Source organism: Ptychodera flava, chromosome 19 (genome assembly GCF_041260155.1).
Source record: "Ptychodera flava strain L36383 chromosome 19, AS_Pfla_20210202, whole genome shotgun sequence".
NCBI lineage: Eukaryota > Metazoa > Hemichordata > Enteropneusta > Ptychoderidae > Ptychodera > Ptychodera flava.
The window spans coordinates 26,245,859-26,259,382 of record NC_091946.1 but is presented as its reverse complement, the minus strand read 5'-3'; the positions used below and the strand labels follow the sequence as shown (position 1 = coordinate 26,259,382).

Below are 13,524 nucleotides of genomic sequence, written 5' to 3'. Positions count from 1 at the left end.
AGGCACACAGACACACTCCCTCGAAAGACGCAATGGTCCATCCCTGACACAATGCCATGTAACCAGAGACTACCTGGAATCATTTACACTGGAAAGCTCTTTATTTATCTTTATACATTTGTACATGTCTTGAACAAAAAGTACAGAGCTCACCACCGTTTAATGACGTAAAAAGTCAAAGTAATTTCTGGCACATGATAAAGCAACCACCTGCAAAAATTTAATTCAAAAGTTCAAGTTCATGAAAGGCATACATATATGAATTCAGTTTAAGGGGCAACATCATTCTTATTTTGTAATGAAAAAATCAGTCAAAGGTAGTGTATGAACTGCAGTAGTCATGGTTTTGGTAAATATCAGTATAACATACACAAGAAAAGTTTCTATAAATTCTGGGATTTATATGCAAACTCCCCTTAGAAAAAAATAGATACAGTTAGAAAATCTTTCCCCATAAATATTGTATCTTTCACACGCCCAAAAAACAGTTTTTTAGGAGTCGAACATATTTTTAATTGAGATTTGCTTTGCAACAACTTACAGTATACAATGTTAAAACATATATAGTTGATATTCTGCGTGATGATTGGCTTGGAGATGTCACATGACTAGCTGTGAAGTGGTGCAGCATGTTTCACTGAGCAGACTACCAATGTAGGATGTAATTTTGTTTTTCAGATTGGGCACTTTAAATAAAATTCTTTGTTTGTCGTCCGCGTGCTGGTGGTTTTCACAGAAAATTAAGAAAACGAATACAGTGTTGACATAATTACAAATAAAAATATTACTTTGCCAAAAGAAACCAAATAAAAATTGAGCCTATGTGTTTGTTCTTTTCCCTGGCTGGCTGGTAGGTTTTTCAAAAATCAAAGGACGGCAAACAAAGAATTTTCTTTAAATGGCCATATGCAAACAACTTATAGTGATCTGTATTGCACTATACTTTTGATTAGGATTCATAATTCAATAAGAAATACATCTCTAATGTTGCTCTACAGAAAATTATTGTTTTTGGCACTTGAAAAACTTAATTATCAAATTAACTTGAAAGTGCAGAAATAATAAAATGGTCAGATTTCCAGAAACATTCTTTCCTTGAACATTACCTGATGATAATATAATTTTTAGACTGATATGTGATCCGACTCCATAATTGAAAAGAAATTTGAATTCTAATATCTGTTGGTACAAATCAAGGGATGTGGTTTCAATTTATAGTACTGTTAACGGGTGTTTGCTGACAGTCTTGTTAAACATGAAAGAAAACATCTCCATAGATTGAGTAAAGTGTATCATACAATGAGTGTAGTATAAGACAAATCCGTTTCATGTCACACACTCGATATAGCCTCTAAACTGTGGCAGTACAGCTCTCGACTAGCGTAAAATAGGTACTCATTGAACAAACATGATTTTTAAAGATAATACCGTAAATGAATTGGAAAATTTCTCTCATGGTAAAGCCATGCATATTAAATTGAATAACAAGTGTATAAAATGCAGGTTACCATGGTTACTGGACCACCACAAAACCCTGATATACCTGTTCAGCCAAGTCAACCTGATTGGCTGACATTTGAATGCATAGGGTTGAAAGCTATCAGTATAAAATGCGTAGGGGTTGAAAAGGCCATGCATCAGTATAATTGCAGCAGTAAATTTTCTTCAGCGAAATCAAGAAATGTGCATTTGCTCAAAACAGTTGTGCATTTATATATTTGGGTGTATTTGAAGAGAGAGAAAGAGCGAGAGAGAGAGAGAGAGAGAGAGAGAGAGAGAGAGAGAGAGAGAGAGCACATTATACAAATGTACATGGCATATACAATCTGTTTCATAACTATACATGCTAATATGTTTAACCTACCTGTCAATTACCCGTAGTGTGTGTATATATGTTGTAATTTGGTACAATTCTATCCCATGAATTTGACTTATTCATTCTACAAATTAATCAAATGAGTCATAGTATTTGGTTTAAAGTGTGTGTAACAATTTGACTGTATATTCTTGATATTTCTTTTTTAATGCAACCTTTAAACAAACAAAAAAACGCTGTCGTTTTGTTCAGTATCATTCCTAGGCTAAAAAACGCTGTCGTTTTGTTCAGTATCATTCCTAGGCTAAGTTCACATTTGGAATCATCATATTGTCAGCAAGTCTTATACTTTTCTTCCTTTTTTCATGACTTCTCATTGCAAGTTGGCATTGCCTACATAAACCTTGTGTTAAATCCTGTTAGAGATACCGTGGATAATTAAAAGTCAACCTCATATGCCAGAAATGGATGTCCATATCTTATAAAAAAACATCATATGTTGTCATGCAACCTCTTTGAAAGAACACAAAACGACAATCAAACCACAAAACTGTAAATAAGAAGTATCCCCCCCCCCCCCAGTAATGCACAATCAAAACAGCAAAAAAGTTTTGACAGAACAAAGGATAAAAGGATATACGTGATAAATACTTGGTACAGCAATTGACTACAGCTGTGCAGAACATAAAGGCTGGTAAATAACAGCTTGAGTATCCCAATTATCAGAAAGTTGTCAAGACATCTACAATTTAACTACATCTGTGTAAAAGGGCTTGTTTCTTAAAATTGAGACCAAGACTGTTTTTCTTTCAGAAATAGTATTGTGTTTCAAAAGAAGTTGAAAGGAACTTGTGAACTCTGGCCAGCAATTATTCCATACAGCAAAGCAAGTACTGGGGTTATATCATCACACAAGAGTAGGGCTGAGTTACTGGAGTGCATATATACTACAAGTATTTTGTGATGGAGATCCAAGATTCAGTAGTCTAGGCTTACGATAAAGTAAAAAAGAAGCTGTTACTATTATTGTATTCAGTATAAGATGGCCATGTTGGCATTCATAAATTTATCTGACTTGAGAAATTGCAATTTCAGTGATTTTCTGAGCTAAAAAAAATGTGGTCCCTGTCTTCAGCCTACAGATTTGGCAAACCCTTGCACGGTTTAATTAAACACAGTATTGTTATACATGATGTAAATATGGCACAGAACAATAAAAAATTATTATTTCAAGAATTTCTTGTGCACATTTCAAGGACAAGATTACAATAGTAAACAGAAGTATCTTCATATGAAATTTGTACATTTTTATTCAAATTTACAATTTAAAAGACACCATTCGATTCTCCTTTCATCTTTTCAGCTGCGGCCATCATAGCGCTGAACTGTGACTCAGGTTTCGCAAGCAAGGCTGATGGTTTGTCAAATTCAACAATCTGTGAAAAAAAAGGAAGAAATCATAATTTTGCATGATTAGGCAACATTGCAAATCACTTCTCATTTGCTGTTAGATGGTGGCACAACGCAAGGGCAATGATAGTCTGATTGAAATGAGTAAAAACTGTTTGATTAATGCACATACACTTACATGATACTGGTTAATGTACTTTGCATAACTCAATGTATTGTCTGCTAATTATCGTTCTTGATATTACAGAATTGAAAGCCAAACATAGGGTGCGATCAACAAGCAATCAAGCAAATAAGACCATGAGCTACAAAGATGCTGAAAAAGAAACAACCATCGTTAGAGTTTCTTGGCTCTACATTTGTTTTTTGACTCCCTCATCCAACAGGCAAGAAGTCTATTGACAGGATGAGATGCCCATCATCAAACAACCCACTGGGCAATAATGAGTGCCCGTAGAAAACTGAACGACTTATCAAGTACTTACTGTGTAGTGATTAGGTCTGTACCGACCCAAAACGACCTATTTTTGGGAAATAAGTAGTTGGAACTTCATACATACTTATTTTGTGATCATACATACCTAATTGTTTTACGTCCGGAGAGCATAACAACTTATTTTGTTATCTACTTGGTCAAAATAAACAATTACGTTTAATTTCCTACAGACTTATGTTGTTTTGGGCCGGTGTCGCGTATTTTAAGTCTGCACAATAAATACGCTGCATATTCGGAAATGTGTGATAGTTGATTTTGATTTTGAAGTTCAACAAATTGTGTGAAAAAAACTACCATTTGACTTTGATCGGTACAGAAAATCAATCACTGACTTTTTATGTACGTTTTGCGAATGATCAGTTCTCACTGAAAGCGTAAATGTTTCTACAGAAAGAAGACAAAAAACGATCAGACAGTTCGTGTCCGTGTCGGCTACATGGACGATCTGCCAAAAAACGCTTTGCGAAAAATGAACGTTCAGCTCGACGTAAAATATGGTTGAACTTATTTCACGTGCATATCTCCCTTTAAAAGCCTAGTCTTTCAAAGAAGTGCAACTCAAAAATAACGTATATCTGCATGGTTCTTTTTTGTTTTCTTACCGGGCCCTTTCAAACATGAACCACGAGTCCGATCACAGAGTAGATTGAAAGCTTACGACTACGTATGATGCAAGGCAGCTATCCCAGCGTATAAGCATTATAGTTTCAACATCGACTCACACCAGACGGTCGCGATGAAAGTCGTCATCGAGCCAAGTTTGTAAGTCACGAGACTTGTATGTCGGAGACGTTTTTGCAGAGCGTTGTGATGATCTGGTAAAGGTTTACATGTAATGGATTTTCTGTCGTTTTAGCTTTTCAAACGCGAGCTCGCATAAGGCTGTGTTCGATCACGTTGCTAGCTGGCTGAGTGAGTGGGTCACATGGGTCATCAGACTTTGAACCCAGGACTTTAGAATCACGCCTGATGATGTCATAGATCATGTGAAGACTTCTTTATGATTGGTCAGATTATTGTAGATCATGTGAAGATTTCTTTATGATTGGTCAAGTTGCCAAAAGGTCATGGGTCAAATCCTAAGCGGCAAATTAAATCTGACACTGGGACGTTTTGAGTGAGAGAGAAAATCGTCACCTCTTTCCGCTCTGATTTTGACACAGTTTCGCGTAAAATTACCGTAGGACATAATCATTCAGCTATGAATTTAAAACCAACAAACAGCGTTTACGATGCTTTGATGGCCCTTGGATGACCGATTCTGAGATCGCGATATCGTCCCGTAGAACACGAACACAACCCATATGCATAGTTCGATCGAAGCATGGAGGCAGGAGAGACTGAAGAGATTGTTTAAAAATTCGGTAAGTAATTTCCAATACGCCTTATCCACGAGTTGTCTCTGTAATTTTCGCAGTTTTCACTTCTTTAGTCACGCTATATTGATGTCATTCTTGGCGAACCCTGTTCAAGTATACGAAACGAACGGACGGTGTTGGCAAAAATTAAACCATGATGGAGGTTGGTACCTCAATATAGACAGTGAAGTGTTACTCCACACTGTCACTGTCTATCTCTGTGCGTTAATTACAAGGAGAGTTGTAGTAACGAATAGAGCCAGGCTATTATCTGTTGTTTTTACTCATTGATTCAAAATTTTGACCGGATTGATCATATATTTTTATTATTTAAACTTTGACCTGGTTTTAATATTATAAAGGGATACTTTTTGATTTACATTTCTTCTGTTTGAGATGTGCTGAACCCCAATCACTACCGGTCAGTAGTTGTAGTTTGGAATGGTGTGTCACTAATCAATGGGGAAAATGAGGCTGAAAAGCAAAGATTTGGTAATCACAACGAACATAATTTATAGATATGTCATGAGTGTTTTTATCAGAAGGTAAATTATTTTATATCAATTATTATAATTTCATTTAAGCACATGAATGCTCTTTCCATGAATTTTTATATTAAGGATAGTCGACGAAGTACAAGCAATTTCACTCTCCACATGTAATGACATCCTTGTCTGTTATTTATCATTTTTATTCTCAGTGTATCTATGGGCAAAGGCCAAGAAGCTGAACAGACCAATGTGAAGTTTCAGAACAAGATCGGAAAGTATAAGGATGGCATCAAAAACAACTTTTGATAATGTGAACAATCAAATGCAGACTTTAAGACGTGTTCTGTTGGGTTTTTCACATGAATCTCCCCTTCCACTATGAAATAAAGAGCTTGCAAACTTGACATCAGAGAACTGCTTCTTGTGTTGTCTTGTTGCTTCTTGTGCTGTCTTGTTCCCTATGCTGAGGTAAGACTATTTTTAGTTTCTTACATGGCAAGTCTATCCACTACAGTTCATTACAAAATGATTCTGAACCGAGTAAATTTGTAATGGATGGAAGTATTGGGAAGCTTGGCTACTATTAGACTTGGTTCAAGTCGGTGAATTTAAAAAAATAAAATCATTTATAATAGTTTCTCTTGTGTCTCTCCTATTTCGTACAAACCTATCCTGAATTTGGCAGCTCACGCCAGGTTTTCCCAGCAATTGAATGCGTCACGTTTGAGTCTGCGCAGTAGTGAGTTAGTTTCTGCCGGATTCACCGACTTGGACTTCTTGCAAAGTACAGGCGGTGAGACGGACTGTGTACACAGTGACGTAGAGCAAATACAAAATGATTGACAGCCCCCGCCGTTATTCTGGCCAATAAGAAGAACGCTTGCTAATAAACCTCTGCATGCATTAAAAAGTTTGTTGTCATCTCCGTGCAAAGCTAGACATCGAGTACGTTTTATATCTGGGCGAATAATAGCATCAAGTTCGTACATCCACCGCGTTTTACAACTGATCGGTCGACCACCGCTAATCATGCGAGATTACCAAAGAAAGCTTGTTGAGAGTTACATTGAGGGAAAAGATGTGTTCGTCTGCACACCAACCGGCAGCGGAAAATCACTGACATACGAAGTCGCTCCACATTGTTTTGATTTCCATCGCTTCGGGCACGTAAGAGAACAGGCCCCAACTGTAAGGACAGTGTCTTTTTCCATCCTTGAATAACCGGCCATGATTTTCGCATTTTGTAACATGGGCCCCACAAACAACACATGTTTTCACCGCGTTTACGGTGATAGAACAGAGGTCGTGCTGACTTTTGTGGGAGTGATCGCACTCGACATTTTGTCAACAACGCCATGTGAGTTTTATGCACGTCTCGTTTGGGTCAATTGGTAACTCCTCCCAATGTGTAAAATTTAGTGATGTCATCTTATGAATAATATATGAGTAAAGAAAACGTCATCTCATGAAATATTTATAGCAACGCAAACCCTGCAAGAAAGCCAAGTCTGTGATTCCGGGTGAAACTCCGCTGTATAGCGTTCACTCCACTCATCGCGTTCACCCTACTCATCGCGTCCACTCACGCGCGCGTTTCACATGAAAGCAAAATACAAATCATTGCGTTCACTCCACTCAAACATTCACAAATCACAGACTTGAACCAAGTCTAGGCTACTATGTACACTGTCCCATGAACTCTGCTAGAAGCTGCCCTCTGTCTTGGGTATCACTGTCCATTTTTCAGTTGTTGACCTGGTATATCAATTTTAGAAGCATGATAATTATGATCATACATAAAATGTGGATGTGGCTGCATCACTGTTGTCAATTCCTGGTTTTGCAATTTTTTCATGCATCGAGATTTGAATATATAGGCATCATGTATGCTAATTTTTAAGAACATACATACTTATTGTCAAGAAGTATGTATATATGCTAATATATGTAAATTTTACATACCAATTTTACCTGCTTATATATGCTAATTAATATATGTAAATTTTACATACCAATTTTACTTGCTTATATTTACGCGCTTTAAGTATGTATTGTTAAGTGGTTATGCTAATTTTTAGGTCTGTATGGCCGATGCCTACCTAGCTAATTTACATTTTTCGGCCTATACACATACTTAGTAGTATGTACAGACCTAACTTTGGCCATAGACAAAAGGAACAAGTCTGTAACGAAACAAGTAGGTATCTGCCACAAAAACAACTTATATACAGACTTATTTACAGACTTATGGATAACTTAAATAAGTATGTGAGCTTTATAAGGGTGAACAGCCTTGCTCAAGGGCACAACAACATGTTCAATTTGCACACTATTTAGTCCTATAAGGTTGAGGGTATGTTAGTTTGTGCCTGGAAAACGAAAACCTTTTAAGATTTGCTCTCACTTTCCTCAGGCAAGCTTTCAACCATTCCCTTTCTAAAGCAAGAATGAAAATCGGTGGTCACCGTGCATATTTTGGTACTAGTGAAACAAATTACCAAAAATTTACCAATATTTGAAATTCAAAATGGCTACCATGATCTCTGTATTATCTCTATGGGGGAAAATAACATTCCCAATTGTCACAAAACTAAGCTGATGAAAACTATTTCCTCCATAAGCTTCAAAATCAGCCCCCACAAGTGGTACGCCAAAAGAATATCATAAAAGTTTGAGATGGTCTGAATGAGGCAAACTCCTTGATAGTGAGTTTGCAACTGTGGCCACCCAGGCGTCTAAAACTCAACACCCTTTGGGTCACAGCGCCCTCTCTGTTGAAATGCAAGAATATGCTTACCCGTCCCTCGTCCATAACCATCACTCTATCACAGGAAAGGACAGTGTTCAGTCTGTGTGCAATTGTCAGCATAGTACAATCTTTAAAAGCATTACGGATGGTTTCCTGGATCAGAGAATCAGTCTCCGTATCAATAGCTGCAGTTGCTTCGTCTAGCATCATGATCTGGAAGAAAAAATGTACCATTATGACATACAGTATTCATTCCTTTGATGAATAATCATAATGTTTAATTCTATTCACATTATTTGATATCAAAATACAAAACTTTTGCGTCAAAAATGCTAGGGTCATGCAATTGACAACATCCCCTTTAAATTTGAAGTTAACTACCAGGCAAATTTGGGATATCATTGTGCAAATAGTAATTTATATTGACTGCAAATTCCTGCGAAGCATAATCTTTCATTATTGCACACCTATGGAGTTTCATATTGTACAGTCAAATAACATTGACCTGGAGTCCAATAACCGCTTGGCATTATTGGATGCTATCTGACCTTTGACCTCACAAGAATAATGCAATGAATGAAAAGTTCAAAATCTGTGAATTTATGTGAAATGATTCTGCTTAACTACAATTTCTTCACACGTACAGCACTGCATGGGTTCAATTTTTGTTCTGTGTGCTTAGAGGAGTCGGTCACGTCGTGCTGTACGTGTTCCTAGTCTGTAGGCCATGCAGTGTTCATACAGAGCATTCTAGAGACAGTGAACTCGACATTTCTTGCAAAATTTAAGTGTAAAAGGAGTAAACGTTTTTCACCAAAATACCGGGATTTATGTCCTCGTGCATATCATATGCTTCAGTATAAAATGCGCCTTGCAACTGTACGATGTACACGGATATAAATCCCTGTATTTGGTGAACAATTTTATATAATTACAATACTGACAAAGGTAACACACAAAAATTGTTGATATTTCCTATCTACATACCTTGCTATTTCTAAGAATAGCTCTAGCCATACATATTAACTGTCTCTCTCCCACCGAAAAGTTCTCTCCATTTTCCACAACAGGTGCCTCTAACTGTTTCTCCAAGGCACTGATAGCATTTTTCATGTAAGCTTTCTCCAGGGCACTCCACAGTTCCTCATCAGAGTGCTCACTGAAGGGATCAAGGTTGTATCTATGGAAACAGATAAAATACAACCATTAGCTATATGAGTAAGAAAATTCACCCAAACAGACAAAACACAATGTAGTAAAACATAATGTGTAGAGTGCATAGGAGCTCAATAAAATTTACCCCGTCAACAAGGCACACATTGGACATGAAGTCAAAATAGGATCATGGTTATACGGGTAGTTTCAGATTTACCTGACGGTTCCAACAAAGAGAACTGGATCTTGAGGAATGATAGAAAGTTTTGTCCGTAGATCTTCTAATCCCATTTTACTGACATCTAAACCGTCAATTAAAATCTCTCCATCTGCCAGTTCCACAAGTCTGAACAGGGCCACGCCAAGTGATGATTTACCTGCAAGGAAAAATGTACTCCACCAATCAGATATGTCACACACTATCAATGTTGATAATGATTGGCTTAGAACTCTGATCAATAATAAGAGCTCACGTCTGATTGGCTAATCACAAATAATTCTTAACACCGTACCTGAACCTGTCCTGCCTACAATACCAATCTTCTCCTGTGGTTTGATGTCAAATGAGACACTCTTCAGCACCAATGGTAGCTTCTCTCTGTACCGAAGCTTCACTTTTTTATAAACAATGTTCCCTTCCGTTGGCCAGTTCTTTGGTGGCTCATGACCCTTCACCTTTGCCGGTGCCTCTTCAGGGATATTCTAACATTGCAGAGGTACATAGAAGGAATGTGTAAGGTGCTGTTGGCATACAACTCCCAACTGATTTTGAAGTTCCATAACTCAAGTATTTATTATTTGGAATACAGACTGTAAAATAAAGCTAGCCATTCATTGTGGGAAATAAAACTACCATTATTTTTTACCAAAGCCAACAGCTGCTGCCGTTTTTTTGTAAAAGTATTGAAGTGATTATTTTGTTCACAATGCTTAAGGTAGAACATGCCTCAGGGACAGATATTCAGACTCTCAAACTTTCTTTTCTGATCTACCACTTGTGGGGGTTCATTTTAAAGCTCTTGGCATAAGAAAAATTTTCACTGTCTTAGTTTTTCGAAAATCGAAAATCGAAAATTTATTTTTCTCCATAGAGCTCACACAGGGATGGCGGCCATTTTGAATTTCAAATATTGGTAAATCTTGGGTTTTTTATTTCTCTAGTACCAAAATTTGCACGGTGACCCCCGATTTTTATTCTTTGATTTTGAAAGAGAATGGTAGAAAGAGTCCTTGAGGAAAGTTTAAGCCAAAGTTTAGGTCTTTCACTTTGGAGGCACATACTACCTGAAATACATCAGTGCCACTTCTCATTTTGGGAGCAGTCATTTGAAATTGAAAACCAAGTCTTGGTCAGAAAGTAGTTATGGCATGATAATTACTATGTGAGTGAACAGTACCTCTCCATGGTGACATAGACAATGGAAATGTTTTCTTCAGGTTTTTCTCACAAGGGGGAATGTTGCCCTCTGGTTGAAAATTTAGGGGGCCTTTGGCTCTGATTGAGGGGGAGTACAATAAAACATGCAAATTCAAGTTATGCAAATTAAGATTTTTTCATGGTATTAGCAAATTAAGGTTTATAGCATTAGATAAAGATCAAATAAAAGACACTCCTGTTTCTTTATTTTTTCCATCCAGTAAATGTTGAATAAATTAGAAACCTACACAAATCATTCACACTTTGTTCAAATCAGTTCAAACAGTTTTGTAATCTGGAGGCAAACTCCAGTTGACAGTCTTTCAGCTGCATCGTATCATTCTGCAGATAGGAAGCTTCTGTCACTTGACTGTGGCTACAGATAGTAGATTACATCAGCTGTATGTTACATCACAGACAGTAATCATGATAGTCAAATAAATACTCTAAATCATAATCTCAAACCTCATTGTAGAAGGGTGACATGTCCCACTCTTGTGATTATTTGAAGGGGGGTATTGATTAGATTGGGGGGGGGAGGGGAGATTTGCCCAATTGCACATCCTGGAGAAAACGCTGCAATAGCCTAAAAATGATTGCTGCCTGACTGTTGATTTATTTACCTATTTATAACCAAAACCTCATTACCGTTCTAGCAAAATGTTTGATTCAGGTCAGTAATGGTATTAAAACAACTCCATCATTCAACAAATAATTCATAACATACTAGTGAGGGCGCTGTACGTTTTTCAAGTCTTAACAAAAAAAAAAACTGTATGGTTATATTCTCTGGTTTAGTTTGCTAGCTTCCAAGCTCTGTACTGCTGTGCACTCACAAGGCTACTGTGAACTTGTATTGCCAACCAGAAGAGAGACAATATTATAGGGCATATGAGGGCGCTGTCCTAAATACTACAAACATAACAAACTCCAATAAAAGGTGTCACACAACTTTTTCTGACACTTACAAACACAGTCACTGATGATCTCACATCAATGTAACAATTTTAGCTATTTTAACAATTTTATCCTGCATTGTCTTGTTTTGTTGTGCCAGTCAGCAAAAAGATCAAACAATGTTCTGGTTGACAGACCCTGACATAAGTACATTTTAGGTAAGTTCATTCTCATAAAGAAGTATTTCTTACCTTGGCGTAATGTCTCATTCTCTCAACACAGGTAAATCTTGCTTCTGCTTCAGCACCAAAATTAACGCACAAATTGAGCAGTGTACCAACCTACCACAGAGATGTATATGGAGTTAAAAACGAAAACACAGTACATCTGGTGGGAGAAATCTTACTTCACTTGTTCATTCATTCAGTCATACAACTGGGAAGGAAAATGAGCTATGAGTGCAATCAACCCTTTGAGTGCCAAAGTCAATTTTTGTTAACTTTGTAAAATATAACTCCGACAAATTTTTTTTCTGGTCCAAACATTTTGGTTTTTTTTTCAGATTTTCTCCAAAATTTTGATCAAAAACTGTAGCTATGAAAAGTACTATTCATTTGGTCCAAAATTATCAAAAGAACAACAGAAGAAATCATAAAAAAGTGGTTAAGTGTCGCACAAAAATGTTGATGGGAATAATTACAGAATTCAAAAGGTTAATATTATCTTCAAAAACTCTTTAAAGCACATAAAAAGAGCAAACAAGTTTATCATGTCAGTGAGTTTTAGAGTCAATCAAGATAACAGAATGGTATGTGACGTGTTGTGAAATATCATTTTCCTTTTAAAATCATAAATATATATTGTCAGAACAAACGCATTTGTTGCTAGGGAAAAAACTGTGCACCAAAAGGAGGTTTAAAAGGAGCTCTCCTCCTCTCACCTGTATAGTGTAGGACAGGGCAAGTCCAGCCACTGCAGGGGATATCAGTCCATGGGTCAGGACAGCCAGAAGTGCAGTCGTGACAACTATTAGTAATGTCAGCATATCCATTCGAAACCTGATCCACTGAGCGCACATCAAACTGTATAGAAATGCCACAGAATTGTCCTCTACTAGTTGGCAAAACCTGAATAGGAGAGGTAAAAAAAAAATGGGGAAACCCTGTCAGAAGAGTCAATACTGATACTCACACACATCTTAGCCTGGTCATCCCCATTCCCTGTGATCATGTCCACATTCACAACTGATAACAATGGGCTTTGGCCAAACCATGGTGGTGAAAGGGTGAAATTATGGAATATAACTCTTAAGATTACTAACTGTAAGTTTTACTGATGTGTTGGGCGATTTTCTCTCTCACTGAGTAAAACATTACAGGACATTAAAAGTTGAAAATTAAACTGTATGCAAACTTTTTCAAATGCATGTAAGACACTGTGTACTGTACTTAAGCAGCTATCCCTGAATGTATAAAATTTCTATTTTCAGTATTTGGTCACAATCTTCCTAATTCCGATTTCTAGCCACCAATTCTTCCTCTTTTCCAAATGTCAAGGCCAACCTTTGCCACAGGTGACAACGCATTAATGTACCAAAATTTCATGGCCGTCTAGACTAAACTTTGTCAGAGTTTTAGCTCCAAGTCCTGGCTCACTAGTATCCTTCATGAGTAGATGTCTACAAATCAAACAGTTTTGGTTACTTTGTATGGAGGGTTCATAACTTGAGAAAAGA

General features: G+C 37.0%; 1 protein-coding gene and 1 long non-coding RNA gene across 3 annotated transcripts in view; one reads left to right on the top strand and one right to left on the bottom strand.

The window, feature by feature from the left end:
* Positions 1-79: 79 nt before the first annotated feature.
* The window catches only part of LOC139119110 (ATP-binding cassette sub-family C member 5-like), a 46,153-nt gene continuing 32,708 nt past the window's right edge, over positions 80-13,524 (bottom strand). For both annotated transcript variants that reach the window (XM_070682749.1, XM_070682751.1), the window contains exons 18-24: positions 12,730-12,916; positions 12,041-12,130; positions 9,988-10,177; positions 9,693-9,852; positions 9,308-9,500; positions 8,369-8,533; positions 80-3,252 (exon numbers count right to left, since the gene is read on the bottom strand). In XM_070682749.1, coding sequence (XP_070538850.1) covers positions 3,142-3,252; positions 8,369-8,533; positions 9,308-9,500; positions 9,693-9,852; positions 9,988-10,177; positions 12,041-12,130; positions 12,730-12,916 — 1,096 coding nt within the window. In that variant the 3' untranslated portion in view covers positions 80-3,141. The remainder of the gene's footprint in view (positions 3,253-8,368; positions 8,534-9,307; positions 9,501-9,692; positions 9,853-9,987; positions 10,178-12,040; positions 12,131-12,729; positions 12,917-13,524) is intronic.
* On the top strand, positions 4,835-5,985 carry LOC139119113 (uncharacterized). The gene is made up of 2 exons (XR_011548850.1): positions 4,835-5,086; positions 5,781-5,985. It is a non-coding gene; the product is annotated as an uncharacterized lncRNA (long non-coding RNA).